The sequence below is a fragment of the Paroedura picta genome, chromosome 5, assembly GCF_049243985.1.
Source record: "Paroedura picta isolate Pp20150507F chromosome 5, Ppicta_v3.0, whole genome shotgun sequence".
Classification (NCBI taxonomy): Eukaryota; Metazoa; Chordata; class Lepidosauria; order Squamata; family Gekkonidae; genus Paroedura; species Paroedura picta.
In genome coordinates this window covers 127,131,587-127,153,002 of record NC_135373.1, presented here as the reverse complement: position 1 = coordinate 127,153,002, position 21,416 = coordinate 127,131,587, and the positions used below count along the sequence as shown (strand labels likewise).

General features: G+C 54.2%; 1 protein-coding gene across 8 annotated transcripts in view; it reads right to left on the bottom strand.

Annotated features, from left to right (window-relative positions):
- FLNC (filamin C) overlaps positions 1–21,416 on the bottom strand; it is an 83,698-nt gene that overhangs the window by 26,479 nt on the left and 35,803 nt on the right. For 4 of the 8 annotated variants that reach the window (XM_077340431.1, XM_077340432.1, XM_077340427.1 and 1 more), the window contains exons 8-27: positions 20,660–20,860; positions 19,577–19,702; positions 16,272–16,409; positions 15,279–15,405; positions 13,550–13,686; positions 13,214–13,407; positions 12,483–12,596; positions 12,051–12,194; positions 10,940–11,063; positions 10,695–10,855; positions 9,510–9,600; positions 8,688–8,857; positions 7,426–7,543; positions 6,965–7,227; positions 5,318–5,915; positions 4,813–4,986; positions 3,382–3,544; positions 2,587–2,747; positions 576–743; positions 136–259 (exon numbers count right to left, since the gene is read on the bottom strand). In XM_077340431.1, coding sequence (XP_077196546.1) covers positions 136–259; positions 576–743; positions 2,587–2,747; positions 3,382–3,544; positions 4,813–4,986; positions 5,318–5,915; positions 6,965–7,227; positions 7,426–7,543; positions 8,688–8,857; positions 9,510–9,600; positions 10,695–10,855; positions 10,940–11,063; positions 12,051–12,194; positions 12,483–12,596; positions 13,214–13,407; positions 13,550–13,686; positions 15,279–15,405; positions 16,272–16,409; positions 19,577–19,702; positions 20,660–20,860 — 3,496 coding nt within the window. The remainder of the gene's footprint in view (positions 1–135; positions 260–575; positions 744–2,586; positions 2,748–3,381; positions 3,545–4,812; positions 4,987–5,317; positions 5,916–6,964; positions 7,228–7,425; positions 7,544–8,687; positions 8,858–9,509; positions 9,601–10,694; positions 10,856–10,939; positions 11,064–12,050; positions 12,195–12,482; positions 12,597–13,213; positions 13,408–13,549; positions 13,687–15,278; positions 15,406–16,271; positions 16,410–19,576; positions 19,703–20,659; positions 20,861–21,416) is intronic. The other 4 variants (XM_077340433.1, XM_077340429.1, XM_077340434.1 and 1 more) reach the window with 1 other exon arrangement.

Sequence of the window (21,416 nt, the reverse complement as noted above, 5' to 3'; positions counted from 1 at the left end):
GCGGGCACTCGCATCTCTCGGGGGTCTCTGGCACCACCCCAGCGTCCTCTTCTGCCCCGAGGACTGGCAGTCCCCAGTCTCAAAGGGGGAGCTACCCCTCGCGATGCCAGGAACTACCCCCCCCCATGCACTCACCTGCGGGGGACGTCTTGCCCGGCATACTTGACAGACACCGTGTACGGCCCGTCCGTGGCGGGGGTGTAGTTGACCTTGTGGGTTCCGTCCCCGTTGTCACGCACTTCCACTGGTTCGGCCACCCCTGCGGGGAGAGAGGGGAGAGGCTCACAGCAAGGGAAGGAAACAGAGCTTCATTGGGTCCGAACCTGCTGGGGGGGGGGACAGAATTGGGCTTACAATGCCCTGTGGGTCCAAACTCATGGCAAGCAGGAAGGAGTTCGGAGACCCCTTTGTCCCTGGCATAAGCTCAGAGCATCCTGGCCCCCCCAGCCTCCTTTAGGTACCCCTGAAATCTGGGGTGTGCCCCCTGCCCTGGGCCACACAGAAATGCTTCTGCACTTGGAGGACTGACAGATCGGCCCCTGCCCAGTGACCGTCCCTCCTCTCATATTCTGTACCTGAGGGTCCCAAGACCATCACCTCCAGGGGAGCGAGACCAGCCTTGCTGCAGTCCACGGTGAAGGTCTGGGGGACACGCGCTCTCACGCCGGCCCCCAGCCCGGGGCCTGAGCACTTCACCTTGCCGGGGTCGACCACGTCCTTGACGGGCACGCGGAAGGGACTCCCTGAGAGAGGAAGAGAGTCACGCGGATGGTTCCCTCAAAGGGGCCCTACCTTCTCAGAAGAGGTTCACGCACCTCTATGAATTCAAATAAGCCTTCTTTACTGTATTTTCTTAAGGGAAACCATAACAAATACACCAGAGCAGGGAAACAGGAAAGCTTATGATGTTATGGAACGCTTCGATTCCTCTCAGCTGTTGCGGTTCGTTTTAGGAAAAGATGACAAAATCGCTGAGGGAGATCTCCGCAGAATGGGCCTGCATCTGGATCAGGCTTTCTCAACTTCTTTACCTCTGGGAAACCCCTGAAATATTCTCCAGGCTTCAAGAAACCCCAGAAATGGTGCAATCGTGCAGAATACGGTTGGGAAGCAGAGCTGTGGACACGCCCACCCAGGGCCCCTCCCCTTCCCACCTCTCCAGGCCCCTCATTGGCCATTTGGGGAGGGGGCAGGTCAACGTGACCATATATGGTCATATCACCCAATAAATGTTTAACAAATTTAAAAGATATATTAAAAAATTAACTAACTTTCATCCATTTGGGAAACCCCAGGATTTTACCAAACCCTGGTTGAGAAAGCCCGGGCTACATACTCATCACTCGCCGTTTGTTACAAAAACAAGGTTTGAGTCCAGGGGGAAATTTAAGCCCAGCAAAGTTTTAATCAAGATATAATGAAGAAGCAAAGTTCCACGTATTGCTTATGTTCATGTTCCATGTGAACCAGCCTGAGCCTCAGGGGAGGGCGAAGGAAGGAAGGAAGGAAGGAAGGAAGGAAGGAAGGAAGGAAGGAAGGAAGGAAGGAAGGGAAAGAGGAAGGAAGGAAGGAAAGAGGAAGGAAGGAAGGAAGGAAGGAAGGAAGGAAGGAAGGAAGGAAGGAAGGAAGGAAGGAAGGAAGGAAGGAAGAAGGAAGGAGAAGGAAGAAAGAAAGAAAGAAAGAAAGAAAGAAAGAAAGAAAGAAAGAAAGAAAGAAAGAAAGAAAGAAAGAAAGAAAGAAAGAAAGAAAGAAAGAAAGAAAGAAAGAGGAAGGAAGGAAGGAGGAAGGAGGGAGGAGGGAGGGAGGGAAGGAAGGAAGGAAGGAAGGAAGGAAGGAAGGAAGGAAGGAAGGAAGGAAGGAAGGAAGGAAGGAAGGAAGGAAGGAAGGAAGGAAGGAAGGAAGGAAGCCTGCACACGAAAGCTTATGCCTTCAATTAAACTGTGTTAGTCTTCAAGGTGCCCCTGGGCTCAAATTTTGTTCTGCTGTGTAACATTACAAAGCCAGGATCCTATTACGTTTATGCTATTGTATCACGCGGACCTTTTTGACAATTTCGTTGTAAGAATAACATGTAATCTAATGTAATTATACCAAAGATGGAGCAATTGTCTTGCACAGGGGATGTTTATTTAAAGTTTCTGGACACTGTGATCCCATTTGTTAATTTGTACCTATTATCAGGACCGTGTGGTACAGCAAACCGTGGCGCCAAAGGGGTCCTCCAGCTACGGACTTGACCTCCCGAGCATCTCCAACATAGTGCTTTTAAAAGGTGATTCGATCAACACATTTTCTGCATTCTGCAGCTCATCTACACGTGCGTGCAGATAGATTGCTACGTGCTCAGTGTCCAGCCCCTGATGTAAAGGCCCCAGCATTTGAGATGACCCCGGGTCTCTGTCCACGGGGTCAGACCCCATAATGGCCCTTTTGTACACACACCAGCCTCAGATGTTAAAGACATGCCGCAACAGCCCAGCATCTCTAAGAAGAACGCATCGCATGCAGTGATCCAGGTGGCTTTGGTTCTTGGAAATCCTGTTGGCCCCTAACGTGCCCCCGCCTGCAGCCCTCCCCTCCACCTACCAGGGATGGGGCGCCCCCCAAAGGTGATGTTGACGTCGTAGTCGCCCGGCGTGAACGGGATGTACTCCACACTGCAGCTCCCGTCCTTGTTGTCTTTGCAAGACATCTTGGCCTCCGATGGGCCCTCGATGGCCAAGCCGAGACCACCAGTCCCAGCGCCCCTGCGAAGAAAGAAACGGGAGAGACCGGTCAGGTGCATTCATGCAGGATCAATGCCTTTCTGCAGGAAACCTCAGCATCTAGTTCAAGAAATCTGCAACTTCAGCATGTTTGCTGGAACCTGAGCAAATTCGGCTGTGGGTCTGTGGATCCTGGTTGCTTGGAACCTGGAGTTCTTTTAAATTTACAATCCGTGTTAGTTGGACTGTTAGAATATACCTCCCTGTGACTTGGCCATCCAGCCTTCTTGGTCACCTGGAGTTCACGCAGTTTAGGTGAGAAGGACTTTTTAGATCACTTTTCTATCACTCTAAATTTTAATAAACATCCCCCCCTTGTGTGTGTGAAACAGTCTCAAGTCAAAATTGATATATGGTGACCCCCCCCCACAGTTTTCAAGGCAAGTGATGCACAAGTGGTCTCCCATCCAAGTCCTGCGTAGGGCCGACCCTGCTTAGCTGCTGAGATGAGACTCAAGTTAGCCTGGGCCATCCAGGTCAGGGCAAAACCGAACCATCCCTACCCAAATCAGAGAATGAAAAAACGTCAATAAAAAGTGCCTTATTTGTATTTCGGAATGTTTATGAACAGCCAAACTGCAGTGCTTGAGTCCTGGGCCAAGGAGAAGGCGGCTACCTGGTTTCCACGGTGAAGCGGTTCGACTTGTTCACCAGCCCTCCCTCGAGGCCGGGGCCGTAGGCACGCACGCGGCTGGGGTCACAGCCCTCGGTGACACCCACACGGAAGGGGCTCTTGGGCACCGGCACGTCGTCATACGTCACTTCCACAAGGTGCACACCTGGGAGACCAGAGAGTCAGAGGGGCAGCGTCCTGACCCCATGCCCTCCATCCCAGGGGGGCTCACCTGGCTAGTTAGGGGTCCCTCTCTTTAGAGGACAGGAATCACACCATAGAATCCAGCACTACGTCAGAAATGTGTCACCCACAAGCACCATTTTCTCCAGGGGGACTGATCTTGGTCATCCATTATAATTCTGGGAAGTCTCCAGGCCCTACCTGGAGGTTGGCAAACTTATTCCTCCCTCTGCTCCACAAGGAATAGGCTGCCTAAGGAGGTGGTGAGCTCCCCCTCACTGGCAGTCTTCAAGCAAAGGTTGGATACACACTTTTCTTGGATGCTTTAGGATGCTCTGGGCTGATCCTGCGTTGAGCAGGGGGTTGGACCAGATGGCCTGTATGGCCCCTTCCCACTCTAGGATTCTATGATTCTAAGCCATGCCCCCTCCCCCAACTACACAGTAAAATCCAGAGAAACCCTTGTTTGCATTTTTTAAAACAGTAGCAAGTCTCTAGTCCTTAAGCAGGGGAGTGAGACAAATGCTGACAACCAAGAAACCAGCTAGACCCCTTGCAGCCTCTCCCGACCTTGGCCTTTCCCAAACAGCCAGCAGAAGCAGAAGGAATCAGGCCGGATATAGGAGCAACGTCTTGCAGGGTGGATTGGCGATAAACTCACTGCTTCCTGAGTCGTTACAGGACGTCCCTGATTAATTGGGCAACATGTTTCCATTGTTATTGAATTGGAAATTATAGGAAAGGGAAGTCCTCCTCCAAGCTTTTAGGGGAGGTGGGGTATAAATTATTATTATTATTATTATTAGTATTATTATTATTATTATTTACATTTCTAGCTCGCCTCTCCCCGAAGGCACGAGGCGAGTTACAATATTAAAAACCCCAATAGAAACCCTATACATATTGACAAATGTCAATAAACCATCGGCTAACTAATTGATTAAGACACATGCAATTAGTCGACAAATGTGTTTAGTGGGGGGGGGGCACCAGGCCCAGATAAATATAAACAGGTATTTGCATAAGTAGCTGGATTGCAGAATTTTATGAGCTTCACATGCAGAATGCAAACCTCCCAGGCACTAGCCAATAGACCCCATTCTAAGTAGCAACGGAAATTTGGGGGGATTTCATCCTCCTGGCCTGAATTGCCTAGGAGGTAAAAAAGGGACATGGGAGGTTGAAGGGGAATAGGAAATAGGCAGGAGGAACCTGTGCAGATGGGGGGCAGGAAGCATCAAGGGGTCTTACCATCCTCGTAGGGTGTGTATTGGACACGGTAGGTGCCGTCTGCGTTGTCCGTGATATACGTGTCCGTCTTGGCACCTGAGGGGTTGATGACGCGCACCTTGATGTGGCTGCCACCGGTCTTGGTGAGCGAACGAGCGTCCACAGTGAATTCGGTGGTAACCTCCCGTAGAACACCTGGAAGAGATCATGAAGGGGGAGGCTTTAGATTTGCTGGGGGGGGAGCTTGGGTTGCATGCACTGCAATTTTGCAAATCCACCACTCTGGAACTGAAGGCACCTCCAGAGAGGGGGGGGCAGAGGGACCGACAGGTAGAACTTTTGAGGGTGATCACCTGAACGATTGTCACAGGCTGCCCTGGAAAGATGATCTGATGGATGGATGGATGGATGGATGGATGGATGGATGGATGGATAGAGGGATGGATGGATGGAAAAGTGCAACACATTTTAAAATCCAATTGGGATGGGCAAGTGGAGAAGACAACAGCTAATGGTCACCACTCACCTCGGGGCTCCACCCCTGGTCCGAAGACCTTGACGTTGCTGGTATCCACGGCGGGATCAACGTTGACGCGAGCAGGGAACTTGGGCACGGCGTGTCCGCCATATTTAATGGTGATGGTGTAGGTGCCCGGGAAGGACGGGATGTAGGTGATGCTGTAGGTCCCGTCGCTATTGTTCTGGATCAGCACCTCCGCCTTGACCCCCGAGTCGGAGATAATCTCGATGGTCAGCTCGGCATCGCCCGCTTTGGAGCAGTCGACCATGAAGGTCGCCACCTCGCCCACCTTGCCGTGCTCCAGGCCGGGCCCGCTGGCCGTGACCTTGGAGGGGTCGAAGACGGGCTTGATGTCGGCTTTGAAGGGCGAACCCGGGATGTGGGACTCGGCAAAGAGGATGTTAATGGCGTACTCGCCGGGCTCCGTGGGGAGGTACGAAACGGAGCACGAGCCATCGCCGTTGTCTTGGCACTCGATCTTGGCTTCACAGGGGCCCTCCACGGTCAGGCCCAGCCCCCCGGTGCCAGCCCCTTTGGTGTCGATGGTGAACGGGGCGGGCTTGCCAACAAAGCCACCCTTCAGCCCCGGTCCGTAGGCACACACCTGGGAGGGAAACAGGGAGTCAGCTGCAAAAGGCAAGACCTGCAGCACCTCAGAAACAAACAAGATTTTGGGTGTAATGAACTTTCGGGAGGCAAAGCTCCCTTGGTCAGAGAGAGACCTTTGACTTCCAAAGCTCATTTCCCCAAAATTCTGTTGGTATCCAAGGTGCTCCTGAACTTGAATATAAAGGGGGGGGGATGATTCCAGTAGCATCTTAAAACCAATGGTATTTTCAGCTGGAATCCAAGAAAGGAACCTTTGACATTCAAAAGGTTATACCAGAGGTAGTCAAACTGCGGCCCTCCAGATGTCCATGAACTACAATTCCCATGAGCCCCTGCCAGCGAACGCAGTTTGACTACCTGTGGCTTATACCCTTAAAATTCAGTTAATATCCAAGTTGCTACTGGATCCGAATCTCGCCAAACCAAATTTCGATTCCAGTAGAACTTTTAAAATCAACAGAACTTCCCAGGGTGCAAGGTTTCATGAGTCAAAGATCTCAGCGGCAAATGAGAACGCAGATCTGTCAGCCCTTCTATCTAGCCCAGAACGAGCATCACAAAGAACATTCAGTTACAGGCGGGATGCAGAGGTACAACTTAGCACACGATCCACTTGACTAGACAAAGGAGATATGCCCAGAAGAGCAAAGAGCAGAAAATTAGCGTCTGTAATGAGATAAGAATCTTATGTCCCGATTCAAATTGGTTGGGACTGGACTTGTTAATGAATTCTAGTTCCACACACTCACGTTGTAATCAACCTTTGATGCTTCTCTGTACAAAAATTGGCATGTTCATGTCAGCGATGGAATACCTTGGTCAAAAAGTGAGTTACTAGGATCCAAGTCTTCTTGGCCAGAATTCTCTGCAGAAGGGTGCCTACAAACTACTCCCCAGTTTCCTTATAACGCAAGCTTTCCTGACTTTCCCAGTCTGCTGTGAATATCTTAGTCCTAGTGACGAACATTCTTGGGTGTTGGTCAACAGGGGCCATGGGATACTTTTTCCCCTCCCCCCCCCGAGCATTCAGTGCCTGCCGCTCACCTTGGATGGGTCTGGGGGCATGACGGCCTCCACTGAGAAGGGGCTGCCAGGCACGGGGTGCCCATCGTACGTGATGTCCACCTTGTAAGGCCCCTCTTCAGGTGGCATGTACTTGACGGAGTGGATGTCATTGGTGGTGCCCGTTTCCACTTTGCAGGGGATGGGACGCCGGGAGGGAGAGCTAATCTTCACGTCCACCTGGCCCTGCCCCCCGGCCCCCTTTGTGTTGACGGCAAATTCCTGGTCGCGGCCTACGTCCACCTCTGCGGGCAAAGATTGAAAGAGAAACAGGGTAACCAGACATGCAGAAAATTCACACTGGTTCTTATGAGTCCGGACAAGAGGAGCGGCCTGCTTCCCCTCCTTCTTGGGGATTGTCAAAAATTGCCCGACATGTCTCTAGAACACATGGGGCTCTGGGTCCAACCCCATTTCCCAAACACTGCTCTCCGCCCACTTACTGCTGTTCAGTCCTTGCACTTTGACCTTGCTGAGATCGAGGGGTGGAGCCACGGTCACCGGGAAGGGGCTCTTTGGGATGGGGTCTCCACCATAAGTGACGGTCACCGCCATGTTGCCCTAGTGTATGGGAGGGGGAGGGAACAGATACAAGTCAGAAGCAGCAAGATATATACTGGGGGGGGGGGGGGATGTAGCACAAGCAGTCCCAGGTTGGAGCCCATGGGTGTAATGGTGCCGGTCAGCACTTTCCCTGACGATCACATAAAAAGTGGGGCTTCTGACTGGACACTGGGATTGCATTGGGCATGTAGATTGTTTAGAACAGGGGTAGTCAAACTGCGGCCCTCCAGATGTCCATGGACCACAATTCCCAGAAGCCCCTGCCAGCAAATGCAAATGCTGGCAGGGGCTTCTGGGAATTGTAGTCCATGGACATCTGGAGGGCCGCAGTTTGACTACCCCTGGTTTAGAACATGGCTTTAACAGCAGCTGTCCCCACTGCACAAGGATCTATAATTACTACGTGACAGGCATTCTGTGGCTGGCTCCACCTCGTGTGGCAAACATTTTGTAGCTGTGCCCACAGAACTCCACAGGGGCCCTCAGGCTAAACAAGTGTGCAGACCCCTGAACTAGAAGGAGCAGCAAAATAATCTTATTCATTTATGCATTTGTTTGTTTATATGTAATAATTTAATTTATTATAATAATTTGATTTAATAATTTAATATAATATAAAATAATTTATTATTTAATAGTAATATTTAATAAGAAGAAGAGTTGGTTCTTAAATGCCGCTTTTCTCTACCAGGAATCTCAAAGCAGTTTCCATTCACCTTCCCTTTCCTCTCCCCACAAGAGACACCCTGTGAGGGAGGAGAGGCAGAGAGAGTCCTGGGATTACTGAAGAAGAAGAAGAAGAAGAAGAAGAAGAGTTGTTTTTTATATGCCCCTTTTCTCTACCCAAAGGAGTCTCAAAGCAGCTTCCAATCCCCTTCCCTTTCCTCTCCCCACAGCAGACCCCCTGTGAGGTGGGTGAGGCTGAGAGAGCCCTGAGATTCCTGCTCAGTCAGAACAGCGTTCTCAGTGCTGTGATTGGCTCAAGGTCACCCAGCTGGCTGCAGGTGGAGGAGGAGCAGGGAATCAAACCCGGCTTGCCAGATTAGAAGTCTGCCCTCCTCACCACGGCACCAACCTGGCTCTCTTGGGCACTGCTGGGTCGGCCCCGGGCTGAAGTCAAAACAGCAAAAGTCCAACTCACCTGCTGCACGGCCGTGTACTTGACGGTGTACGAATAATCGTGGTTGTCGATGATCTCGAAATCTCTCACGACTTCCCCCTTGGCGGCCCCCGCGAAGTGGACGTCCAGCTTGGCTTTGCCGGACCCTTTGGTGAAGACCGTGAAGTGGGTGGGCTTCCCGACTTCCACGCCTGCGGAGAAAGCGCCACAGTCAGCACGAAGCCCCTCGGTCCCCCGCTTGCAAAACACCCTCCTTGGCAGAGAACAGAGTCCTCGGGCGTTATCCACTGCTGAAACCCACTTGGCCCACCTATGGTGGCCAACCTCCAGGCACAGCCTGGAGCTCTCCCAGAATTATAGTTGTTCTCCAGATGACAAAGAGCCTCTCCCCTGGAGAAAATGGGGTCAACGGCATGACACCCTGCTGAGGCCCTTCCCCTCCCTCATCGCTGCCTTTCCCAGGCTCTACCACCAAAAGAAGAAGGGGACGACAGAGAATGAGGTGGCTGGATCGAGTCACTGTCGGTGCAAACTTAAATGGACTCTGGGGAATGGGAGAGGACAGGAAGGCCTGGAGGATCATGGTCCATGGGGTCGCGATGGGTCGGACACGACTTCACAACTAACAACAACAAAACCCACCAAATCCCCAGGAATGTCCCCACCCAGGTTGGAAACCCTTGGCCAAGTCCCCTCTGAGACTTCTAGGCTGCAGGCAGATTTCTTAAGAAGCCCCTTTTCCCCTCTCACCCTCAAGGTCCCACCCACCCCCTCCCAAATGCCCCACAGGCATTCCTTTTTTCCAGCAATTTCCACCATCCTCTCTGCTCCACTTTTGCTCACCTGTCCGGCACAGTCCGGGCCCCTCGGCTCTCACCTTGCTGGCGTCGTGGGAGGGGTCCACTTTGATGTGGAAAGGGCTGATGGGGATTTCCTGGGGGGGGAAGGAAGGCGAGACTGTGAGTCTAAAGGACACTCCTCCACAATCCTGGTTGATAGAATAACAGAGTTGGAAGGGACCTCCTGGGTCATCTAGTCCAACCCCTGCACTGTGCAGGACACTCACAACCCTCTCGCTCCTCCACTGTCACCTGCCACCCCCTTGAATCTTGATGTTTTTCATTGTGCATCTGAGCAGCCAGTCAGAATTTTGGGGATGAGGCCCAAAAAGATCCTTGGGCATAAGAAATATGCACCACTGGACGAATTGTCCACGTCCCCTTTTAAGATTATTTCCAGTTACTCCCTGTTGTACATCTGTGTGTAAATATGGATCACTTTGCATTGCATGAGTTTTTGGTCCCATCTGAATATGGTTATTTATGTTTAATTTATGGAGACCTCGATTTGAACTTTAGCACTGAGGAAGGCTTTTGGCCGAAACACGTTCGGTTCCTGTTTATGGAAATAATTTGTATTTTTTAACTTGCATTTATGTTAATGTCTAAACTTGTCTCAACATTAAGCATAGGTACCTAAATACACAGAACCTTTAGAAGATGGTTTTAAAACGTTATTTTTACACCTGTAAAATTAAAGTATATTTGATATTTCGTACAGTAGCACAGCGGTCCCCAACCTTTTTATCACCGGGAACCGGTCAACGCTTGACAATTTTACTGAGGCCTGGGGGGGGGGGGGGAGTCTTTTGCCGAGCCCCTGATCCGCTTGCTTTTCTGCCGGTGCCCCTGACTTCCCGCCTCCCACTGGGGGGCGCTGCCAGCAGCAACTGTGTAGTGCCATGCTGAGGGGGAGCCCCAGCCATGGTGATCCCTGGAGAGCCCCAAAGGTGAGCAGGCGGCAGAGTGGCAGGGCAGCCCCCGAGGCAGCAGCCGGGGAGGAGGACTAGGACGAGCTGCGGACCGGTACCAACCGATCCACGGACCGAGACCAGTCCCCGGACTGGGGGTTGGGGACCACTGCAGTTTAAATTCCCACACTGCCATGGAGGTTACTGCCACCCGGAGTCCCTTGCGAGAAGGATGGGAGAGAAGCGCACCAAAAGAAAGGATCCCGCCCACTGCCCACCTGGTTAGCAAAGAGGACCATGATGGTGTAGTGCCCTGGGCCCGGCGGGGTGTACTTGACGGTGAAGGTGTCGTTGTCGTTCTTGATGATGTCGAAATCGATGTCGGCCTCCAGCGGCCCCACCACACCTGGCGCACACTTGATGCCGATGCTCACGTCCCCTGGAAGACAGAAGGGGCAGCGCCCGGTGAACGGGACACGCCGGGGTCAGAAAGGCCACCTTCCCACCGAGATCGCCCCCTTACCTTGCCCCGCCTCGCTGCAATCGACCGTAAAGTAGGTGGGCTCGTTGGCTTTCAGGCCCGTCTTCTCGACTCCGGGCCCGTACACCTTGACTTTGCTGGGATGGCTCCCTTCACCCACAGCCACCTGCCGGGAGGGAATTCGCAGGCTGTCAACGCTATGGGCGACTCATGAACGCACCCAGCTACTTTTGACTGTAGGGAAGTATTGGCCTGCCTAGGTGGGGCCCCCTTTCCTGGCACCTGCCAAGTCTTTGCAGAAAGTGGGAGGGCCAGGCGGGGCTTTTGCCCACCAAGGCTTCTGATTGGTCACTGGGCGTCTGACTGGCCATGCAGATTTCTTAAAATGTTGCTTTGGCAGCCTCTCCCACGCCAGCACGAGGATTTCACGGTGTGGCTGCAGGTCAGCTGAGACAGTCATTGCTTGCTTACTTCCACCTCCCAGGGCAGCCATGTTGGGCAGCCATTTTGGGGAGAGCCCCAAAGGTTCCCGCAGGCTCAGAAAGGCTGAGGAATCCCCGTCTGATTCATAGCTGGCTGCTCCTACTGACAGCGTCTTCCCCACTAAGCCCTCGGGTACCTAAAGGCCTTTCCTTTTCCTGTTTGCTTGTTTAACGGTATTCTTAAATGAAAATTTTAAGAGAAAAATTTAAACGTTCAGAAAAACAAAACAAGTAAAAACAAAAAGGAAGCCAGAAAATAAAAAGAACAATAACAGTAAAACGTTCAGGTTTCTTGGCAACGGAAATATAAACAATCAGAATTTATAAACGAATAATAAGATTACTTACGTATTCTAAAATTACTGCAAAGTTATAAGAGAAAACCTTTGTTCTTTTTCAACCTACCAAAATCTATTCTCAAATCCAACCTTAGGGGAGGGGGGAACTCTTCTTTCCCCTAAGATTAGTCCTCAAAACCACAAACCTGAAGGCCGTTCCTGATGTTCTCACGGGAGAGGTGTCAGGAACTGAACCCAGGACCTTGTGCCTGCCAAGCAGGCATCCCCCCCACTGAGCCAGGGCTCCCCTCCCCGCACCTGGCCACCCCCAGGCAGAAGGGCGGAGGCTGAGCTAGACGGGCGATTGCTCTGAAAGACCGCACAGCTGCTCACCCGGAAGGGGCTCTTGGGGATGTTGACGCCCCCCCAGCTGATGATGATGGTGTGTTTGATGGGCTTGGTGGGGACGTAGACGCAGGAGAAGGTGTGGTCGCTGTTGTCCTTGACCTTGATGTTGATGGGGACCCCTTCCGCGTCCTGCAAAGAAGAACCCCGCGGGTCAAAGTCCTTCCGGCTCTTGGCCAACCAACCCTCCGTGCAGCCAAGAAACCGACCCCCGGCAGACGCCTGCAGGCGAAGCAGATCAGCTTTGGCAAAGAGGGAGGGACTTAGTTCTTGGGGACAGATCAAGATGGGCAGCCCTGGGAGTCCGTCTGGGGCAGCAGCAAAGAGCCAGAGCCCAGGGGCCCCTCCAGGACTTTGCAGCAGGGGAGGAGTTCTTGTGCTGCTGCCCACGTCTTCAGATGCAGCTCGAACGCCGCCTACCTGAGCGTAGATCTTGAGCTCAGCTTTCCCTGCTCCTCTGGCGTCAATGGTGAACTCTGCGGGTTTGTTCACGATGCAGCCGACAGGCTCGAGGCCGGGGCCAAACGCTTTGACCTGGAAGAGCGGCAAAGAGGCGTGACCAAGCTGGAGAACTCCCCCAGGAACGGCCAGGGAAGCAGCTGGGCGGTCATCCAGTCTCCCAAAGGCCTCCGTCATTCTTTTGGGAAGGGGCAAGTTTCTTGGCCTCCCGGCCACAAAGGTAGGCTCGAAAATATGTGGCAAGTCCCCTCTGAAGGTTTTGAGAATAAGTCCTGGGATCACTTTCCCTTCCTCTCCCCATAAAAGAGACCCTGTGAGGGAGGTGGGGCTAGGAGAGCTCTGAGAGAACTGCTCTGTGAGAACCATATTATCAGGACTGTGACTGGCCCAAGGTGATCCAGCCAGCTGCATGTGGAGGAGCGGGGATTCAAACCCAGCTGAGATGTCTGGAGATCAGTTGTAATTTCAGGGCATCTCCAGCCCCCGCCTGGAGGTTGGCCACCCTAGGGCCCAGCAACCCTGCTGGTAACCTCTCCGTTAGTCCCGAGCAAATGCCACTCTGATTGGCTGACCTACCACACCTTCTGCACCATGCTCCTCCAAGGAGGAGTGGGGCAGGCTAGCCCTGATTGGCCGGGCCGCAGCAGGAGGGATCCCTGATTGGCTGCCCGTGCTAGGGAAGGCCCGCCTACCTTCTCGGGGAAGTATTCATTGGTGGCGGGCAGGATGTGGGCGATGAAGGGGCTGTCTTTGATGTCCTCGTCGTCGCAGATGACGTGCACGGCGTACTCGCCCGGCTCGGTGGGCCAGTAGCGGACGTCACAAGAGCCGTCCCCCTTATCGTCGCACTCGATCTTGGCCTGGGAGGGGCCCTCAATGGAGAAGCCTGCGGGAGGCAGAGAAGAGCAGTGGAGTCAGAGAGCACCTCCGAACCTCCAGGAATTCTCCAGCCTGGAGCTGGCAGCCCTACCCCACTCCCCCAGCCCAGCTCAGGCTGCCCCAGAGTCCTTGCGGCAAGCCCCGCTCACCCAGGGTGCCAACTTCGGTGCCGATCGCCTCCACGACAAAGTCCGCCGACTTGCCCACCATGCCGGTCTCCAAGCCAGGCCCCCAGGCCCTGACCTTCTGCAGTCCAGCCTCCGGTCCCACCTGCACCTCAAAGGGGCTGGAGGAGAAGAGGGAGACGGATGAGGATGGCCTGAAGATTTCATTAGCAGGAGCTCGTCAGGCGCAAGTCATGGCGGAAGGAACGCCCAGCAACAGGCTGGGCCAGCCGGTAGGATCACAGAATCACGGAGTTGGAAGGGGCCTCCAGGGTCTTCTAGCCCAGAAAGCAGGAAACTCACAACTACCTGCCCACCTGCAGTGACCCCCAAGTCCGTGCCCAGATGATGCTCCCTCTCCCCAAGGAAACCAGAATCTCTGAAGAAAATTCACCTCCCGACCCCAAAGTGGCGATGGGCATTTTGCTGGGCCTGCAAGGAGGGGCCCCAAGAGCCAAGCACCAACACAGTCCCTCTGCCCACCCACCCACCATCCGCCTAAGTCCACAGAACCAGCATTTCAGAGACTTTCTGGCTGCATCTGAAGAAATCCAGCTGGGGGTGGACTGCAGAACCCTGAAGGAAGACACCTCAAGCAGATCTGAGTCAAATCAGGAGCTCTGAAATTGGACATCTGGGTTGGGAAGCACCTGGAGTGGAGCCTGAGGAGGGTGGGGGTTGGAGAGGGGAGGGGAGGGACTTCAACGGGGTCAAAGGCCACAAGGTCCACCTTCCAAAACGGACATTTTCTCCAACTGATCTCTGTTGACTGGAGATCAACTGTAATCACAGAAGATCTCCAGCCAGTAGCTGGAGGTTGGCAACCCTGCAGGAGATGCCAAGTGATTCAGAGCTTGTCTGGAGAATACTTTGGGTTGTTCTGCATTCTCGGTGCTTGGGGGGCCACAGTGGGAGTGTTTCTGGAGCTCTGGCACTGGTGGACCTCCTGAGGACCCCTGGGTTCGGGCCTCTGGATGATCCTGTTGGATTGGAGGGGCCCCTGGCCTGGCCCAACTGAGCTTCTCTGAAGTTCATATCTGGGGCAGGGGTGTTCTGTATTCTGAGTGCTTGTGGGGACAAGAGTGGGAAGGCTTCTGGAGTCATGGCCCCATTGGAAGACCTCCTGAGGGCCCCTGGGTTTTGGCCACTGTGTGACTTGGAGTATTGGGCTGGAGGGGCCCCCGGCCTGATCCAACGTGGTTTCTCTTCTGTTCTTATGTCTGGGGATGGGCCAGGGTTTGTCTCTTGAGGCCCTTCCTGGCCTACCCAGGGAATTGCTAATCACCACTGTGGGATGGTGGGTGAATTTCCTCCAGGTCAGGCTGGATTTCGGAGATTTTATTTGGGGAAGGGATCACTTGGGTCACTGTGGCTAAGCAGGTAGGTGTGAGTCCCTGCATTGTGCAGGGGGTTGGACTAGATAGCCCTGGAGGTCCCCTCCAACTCTATAACTCTATGGTGCAGTCATGCTCTATGTTCTTGTGATTTGGGGGGCATCAATGGGGGCTGGGCTTCTGGAGTTTTAGCCATGCTGGTGGACTATCTGAATGCACCTGGGTATAGCCATTGGGTGACACAGAGTGTGGGGCTGGAGGGCGTCACTGGCCTGATATAGATTATATTTTTAAAGCTGAGGCTGTAAGTTCAATGCTGCACCCAACCCCACCTTTTCTGCACGCACAGAGTTGCACCCGACCCACAGCCCTGCACTCACCTCCTCGGGATGGCGTAGCCCCCCCACGTGATGGACACCACGTACTTCCCGGGCACCACAGGGTAATAGTCACACTCGTACACCCCGTCGCCAGCGTCCCGAACCTTCACTGGTTCCTCCGTGCCTTCTGGGAGAAAAAGGGTGGAGAGGCAGGACGGGTGAGCAGGGAGGGAGGTCTTACTGGTGCTTGGGGGCCCACAGTGGGAGGGCATCTGGAGTTCTCACCCTGCAGCTGGACCTCCTGATGGCCCCTGGGTTTTGGCCACTGGGTGACCCAGAGTGCTGGGCTGGAGGGGCCAGTGACCTGACCCAACAGGGCTTCTCTTATGGTCTTATGTCTGGGGCAGGGATGCTCTCTCTGCTTGGTGCTTGGGGGGCAACAGTGGGAGGGCTCCTGGAGGTCTGGCCCTGCTGGTGGACCTCCTGAGGGCACCTCCCAGTTTAGGATCATCTGCAAATTGAATGCCTGCAGGGGGCAGCAAAGGAGGTGAGTATTGAGCACAGATAGGATGGGAATTTCCTCGTGTCCTGATTGGCTCCATTAGAGGCCTCCTGCTCCTTTGAGCACGCTTCCTCCCTGCTTGCCAACCTCCCGGTGAGTCCTGGAGAACCCTCAGAATTACAACTGATCACCACACCACAGAGATCAGACACACACCCCGGAGTTTGTTTGTTTGTTATCATTATACTTTTAGGCCGCTGCTCCTGCCCTGCCAGCTCACAATCCCACAACCCCCTGATGTGGAGGGTGGGTTGTAGGGTGTGATACCCTGCTGAGGAGGAGGAGAAGGAGAAGAAGGAGGAGGAGGAGGAGGAGGAGGAGGAGAAGGAGAAGGAGGAGGAGGAGGAGGAGGAGGAGAAGGAGGAGGAGGAGGAGAAGGAGAAGGAGAAGGAAAAGGAGAAGGAGGAGGAGGAGGAGGAGGAGGAGGAGGAGGAGAAGGAGAAGGAGGAGGAGGAGGAGGAGGAGGAGGAGGAGGAGAAGGAGGTCTTTACTTGGCCCCTTGACGGTGACTTTCAGCTCCCCGGTGCCGGCTCCTTTCGTGTAGACCTTGAAATCGGCCACTTCCTTCACACGCACCCCCTTCGGCTGCAGCCCACGGCCCATGGCCCTGCAGGCGTTCGGGTTACACGCTGCAAAGGGGAGGAGAGGCGAGAGAAGAGTCATGTCGGCCTCAGAGTCCGGAGCAGGACCTGCCTGCGGTGTCGCCATTCCCCGTGCGCTTTTGCCCCTGAGACTCCGCAGGCGCCATCCGTGCCAGGAGCAGAGGAGGCAGGAGCGGGGCAGGTCGCTTGGTGGTGCCAAGATGCTTGGTGATGCTCGGTAACTCCCAAAGCCCACCAAAATCTCGCCAGGTCAGCCAGGTAGGACCTCGCCCGACCAAACACTTGCACGCAAGGGCAGGTTCCGACAGGCACCGGAGCAGCTCGCGGGGGCCAGCCAGGTCCTAGAGGCAAGCAGAGGGCATGCAGAGGGCGCCACGAACAGGCTGCCTTGGGCCAAGGAGGGGATCCATTTGGCTTGGCTCACCCCGTGTAACTTGGGAGGGGCATGTGGCACGGACACCGCGGTTGTTTGTTTACTGAATTGGTTTCTAAGCCCACCTTCCTCCCTACTGGGGGGCCCAGGACGTCTTACACAAATCCCCCTTGCCTCCACTGTATCTTTACAACAACCCTCTGAGGTAGGCCAGGGCAGGAGGGCGTGACAGGTCCAAGGTCACCCAAGAAGTTGACCCCAGGTCTCCCCAAACCAGTATGCCACGCTGGCTCTTTGGTGGTTTTTGAGAGAAAACCCACCCTTAAACGGATTGGGCTTTCTACGGTTCATCCGTAATTTCTTCTCCTCAAGAATCCCACCGTACTGAACAAATAACCTGTGTGACATTTAGTATTTATAAATAAAAACGCATTACTAAGCAAAATGTATTCCAGGACTGTTTGCAATTTTCCATCAAGGTCCCAAAAAGACAGGGGTACCTCTAGCAATCCCCAGAAACTCTATGGTCAGAGGAGCAGAGTGACCAGATGGGCACTTTTTATGGGACATGGACACATTTTTTTTGATGTCCATCTTCTTTGGGGCAGTTTTAAAAAACAACCTGATGAAAATATCCTCTTTTGGGGGTGGGGGGCTGACTCTGTCTTGGCCTGAAGTCCCCCAGGGGAGGCACACTTCCGCTTAAACAGTCAGGGGTATTTAGACATGAGATTTGTCATATCTGTTTGAAACAGTCAACTGGGAAATACGTCTTCTACTTTTCAAAATATACCATAGAGTTCCTGGCAATTGCTGGAGCTACCCTCGAGCCATCTTACCACAGAGTTTCTAGTGACTGCCAGAGCTACCCACCATTGATTTGGACAGCTCTAGGAATTATCAGGAGCTCTCTGGTTGGGACTGAGCACTTTGGGTCACTCTAGGAATTGCCAGAGACAGTATGGTCAGAGCTTCCCATAATTCAGAGGCGGCCAAACTGTGGCTCTCCTGATGTCCATGGACTGCAATTACCATGAGCCCCTGCCAGCAGGGGCTCATGGTAATTGTAGTCCATGGACATCAGGAAGGCCACAGTTTGGCCGCCCCTAAGCAGACAAGGCACTATTTTTCGTTTCAATTTTTTTCTCCCCGGCACAATCACACATGACCCCTTTGGCCCCACATTCCACCCGCTCATCAGCTGAATATCGGCAGGCCTGGGCTGAAATTGCTTAGAGCTCCCCCACCATGGGCAGCCCCCCAGTTTCAAGGCAAAACAACACACGTGCCAAGTCCCACGGGAGCGTGCTTTCCTCGTGCTCCAGGATTTTCCAACCCCTTTTCCCACCTTGTGGGGGTCAGCCCCCCCCCCCCCCGAGCATGTCACTAGGTGCAATCAACCCATACAGGAAAAAGACAGGTCCAAAGTGCAAGGGGGGGGGGGAGCATTGCTGGAGTAGCCAGAAGGGATGAAGGCCAGGTGGGGAAGAGAGCAGATGTCCAGGAAGCAGGCTGGAAGGAAGGCGGAAGCACAAAAGCCCCAGGGGGACAACTGGCAAAGACTACAACTCCCAGAATGCAGCACAGCTCAAAGGGAATCATGCTATGTCGCCCGGGTTCTTGGATGGCAGAGGACGGACAGACAGATTCTGACAGATGCAAGGAAAGGGACCAACTCTAGGGAGGGATCGGGGCCCAGGCCACACACAGCCATGCAAGAAGTAGAAATGTGGGAAGCAGGCCAAGGAAGACCGGGGGGGGGGGGTATGGGTCTGGGATTGCCCCCCCACACACACACACACACACTGGAGAAGGGATCCTTTTCCTATTTCTTCCTTCTTTCCTCTTTCAGACTCCGGTCTGCCCTATCCTTTGGTCCCCACCTCCTTGTGTTCCCCTAACTAAACAGAGTCGGTAAATGTTGCAGAGAGCTGCACTTGCTCCACAGAAGCTACGCAGGTCAGTTTTGCAAAGAACTGGGCGTGCTCGAGAAGAAGAAGAGCTGGTTTTTTAACACTCCACTGTTCACTCCCCAAAGGAGCCTCAAAGCGGCTTATAACCGTCTCCCCTTCCTCTCCACACGACAGACAACCTGGGAGGCAGGTGGGGCAGAGAGAGCTCCAAGGAAACTGTCCCTGGCCCAAGGTCACCCTGCGGGAGTCATGCAGAGCAGCAGAGGGGGATCCAACCAGCTCTCCAGATTAGAGGCCTCTGCTCTTAACCCCGACACCAGACTGGCTCTGACGGGGGGGAGAGGGGGGAGCTCTGCCTGCCTCTGCTAAATGAAAGACGCCCAGATCCTTTTGCAGGGCATCTTAGCGACAGCTTTGCTGGCTGCTCTCACCCCCGAAACTTGTGGGGCTCCTGTTGGCACTGCTCTCTGCAGCCATTACGCACCAAGTTGAAACAGCCTTTGCATAGGCTTGCCAACCTCCCGGTGGAATCTGGAGGTCTCCCAGAATTACAACTGCTCCTTAGACTCCAAGAGATCAGCCCCAGGAGGAAACGGCTCCTTCGGAGGATCTCTATGGCGTCATACCCCGCTGAATCCCTCCCCTCCAAATCTCCAGGAATCTCCCTGTCCAAAGTTGGCAAGCCTTTGCCCTGCAAAACCTCAGCTCCTGGGTAGGTTGAGGGACAGGCAGATTCAATGCACTGTTTGCCACTGCGGTGAGCCAAAGCACCCATCGAAGAGGAGAGGAGAGAAGAGGAGGGGGTGCCGCCACGGTGCTCCCGACGCCATGCCCGTGCCGTGCCAGTTCCGGTCATGCCAGGTTGAGGAGGGACAGAGGCAAGGCCTGGCCAGGCTTGCTCTACTAACTTGGTTTGCGCGACTTGGGCAGTGTGGCGGGTGGGATTTTCTTGGCAATGTCAGCGGGCGGGGTGCGGACGGACTGAGGGACGATCTGAATAGGGGCGACGCCGGGCAGAGGTGGGGCAGGCAGCGCTGCGGGCGTCGGAGGAGAGGAAGAGTTAGTGCGGGATGAAGAAGCAGGGGGACCGGGGCCCTGGCCAGGAACCTCCCTGAGGCGCAGGCAGCCTGGGTTGGGGAAGGAGCAAGGGGATCTTGACCTCTGTTTGCCCATCTGGCAACCTGATCATTTTCTGAGCCGAGCTCTGCCCTAGAGGTTGTTCCCAAGGCTCCTCAAAGAGAAACCCCGTCCCATGAAGAAAAAACGGAGGCTGCTCCTGAGCATGTGCAGAGCAAGAGTCCTTTAGCCATGGCTGACCGCTGGTCCAAGAAGCACTTCCAGGCCAGTCGATCCACTGGGGGACCTTGAGCAAAGTCGGTCAAGCGGGACTGCTGGAGGCCTTCTGCACAGGGACGTTGTGCATCAATCCAAAAAGAGTGTACAGGGCACACTTGGCAGGAACTAGGAATGTGGGCAGACATGCCTGTTTTCCCTATCTGGACAACGAAGGGGGTAGGCGGCCACAGGACTCCGGGTTTCTAGACAGGCCCAAGACCTGTTTCCTCAAAACAATTCAAAACAGCAAAGCAGGACAGGCCAGAAATGTTGCGGGGATAGAACAACATCCAGACTGGGCGGGCACGGGTGTTTAAACAGGCCCCGCTTCGTACTCTTGTTCATTGTCCCTTTTTACCAAGGGCTTTCTCCCATGGGCTCAGAGCGGCAAACGGACGAATCCTGCCTTTGTTTCCACTGCAAGGGAGGCCCGACCAACTGAGAGAAAGGGCGACTGGCCCACAGTCCCCAGGCAAAACAGGGATTTGAATTGGAGACCCGCCTCTAACCACAACACCCGAATAGCTCCTGTGAGTCCAGCATTAGGGGAATCATTAGAATAGAGTGAAGAAAATCCAGGTGCAAGGCAGGACAGGGCAAGAAAAGAAGGGGAAGGGGAAGAGATGGCCGGAGCACGGACTGCCAGAGGCGCGTACCTTCTGCCACGTTGACCGTGAAGGGGCTTTTGGGGATCTGAGCTCCAGCGAAGGTGACGTAGATGGTGTGGGGGCCCTCCAGGACAGGACGGTACGTGCAGCGGAAGATGCTGTCCCCCTTGTCCTCCAGGACCACCTCCACTGTGTCGCGGCGACCCTGGGGGTCCACGATGACCACGCCCACATCACCAGTCCCCGCACCTGGTGGACAGAGACTCGTTCAGAGACACGACAGAGCCCTGCGGTACTCAGGCCCCCTTCCCCCCCCAAGTCGACCCCCCTTCCAGTCCAGGGACAAGCGGCCTATGCTGGATGGAGCGCAGAGGGGGGATTTAGTGGTCACGTGGCAAACGGTGGTGTCCACAATTCCACGTATCAGGAGGCCCCTCAAAGTCCTGCGTTTGCTCCAGCCAGCCTCAGAATCTATCATTGTTGGAGGGAGGGAGGTTTCAGGGCTGCCATGACAGGGCGTGTAATTCTTGTGTTGCCATGACATGTGGCAAATGTCTGTGGATTTTCATGGCTTTCTGGAAGGCTGACACAGGGTCATAGAGGTCCATCAATGGCTATTGGTTATGACTGCTAAATGGAACCTCCGTGTCCTGAGGCAGTATACCTCCCAATAACGGCTGCTGCGGTCAACTGGAAGATGCTGCCCAGAATCAGGGCATGACAGTGACCAGGAGGCATTTGGAGATGCTAGACCACATGACCTATGAAGGGACCAAGCCCTATGAAGATAGGTTGAGGGACTTGG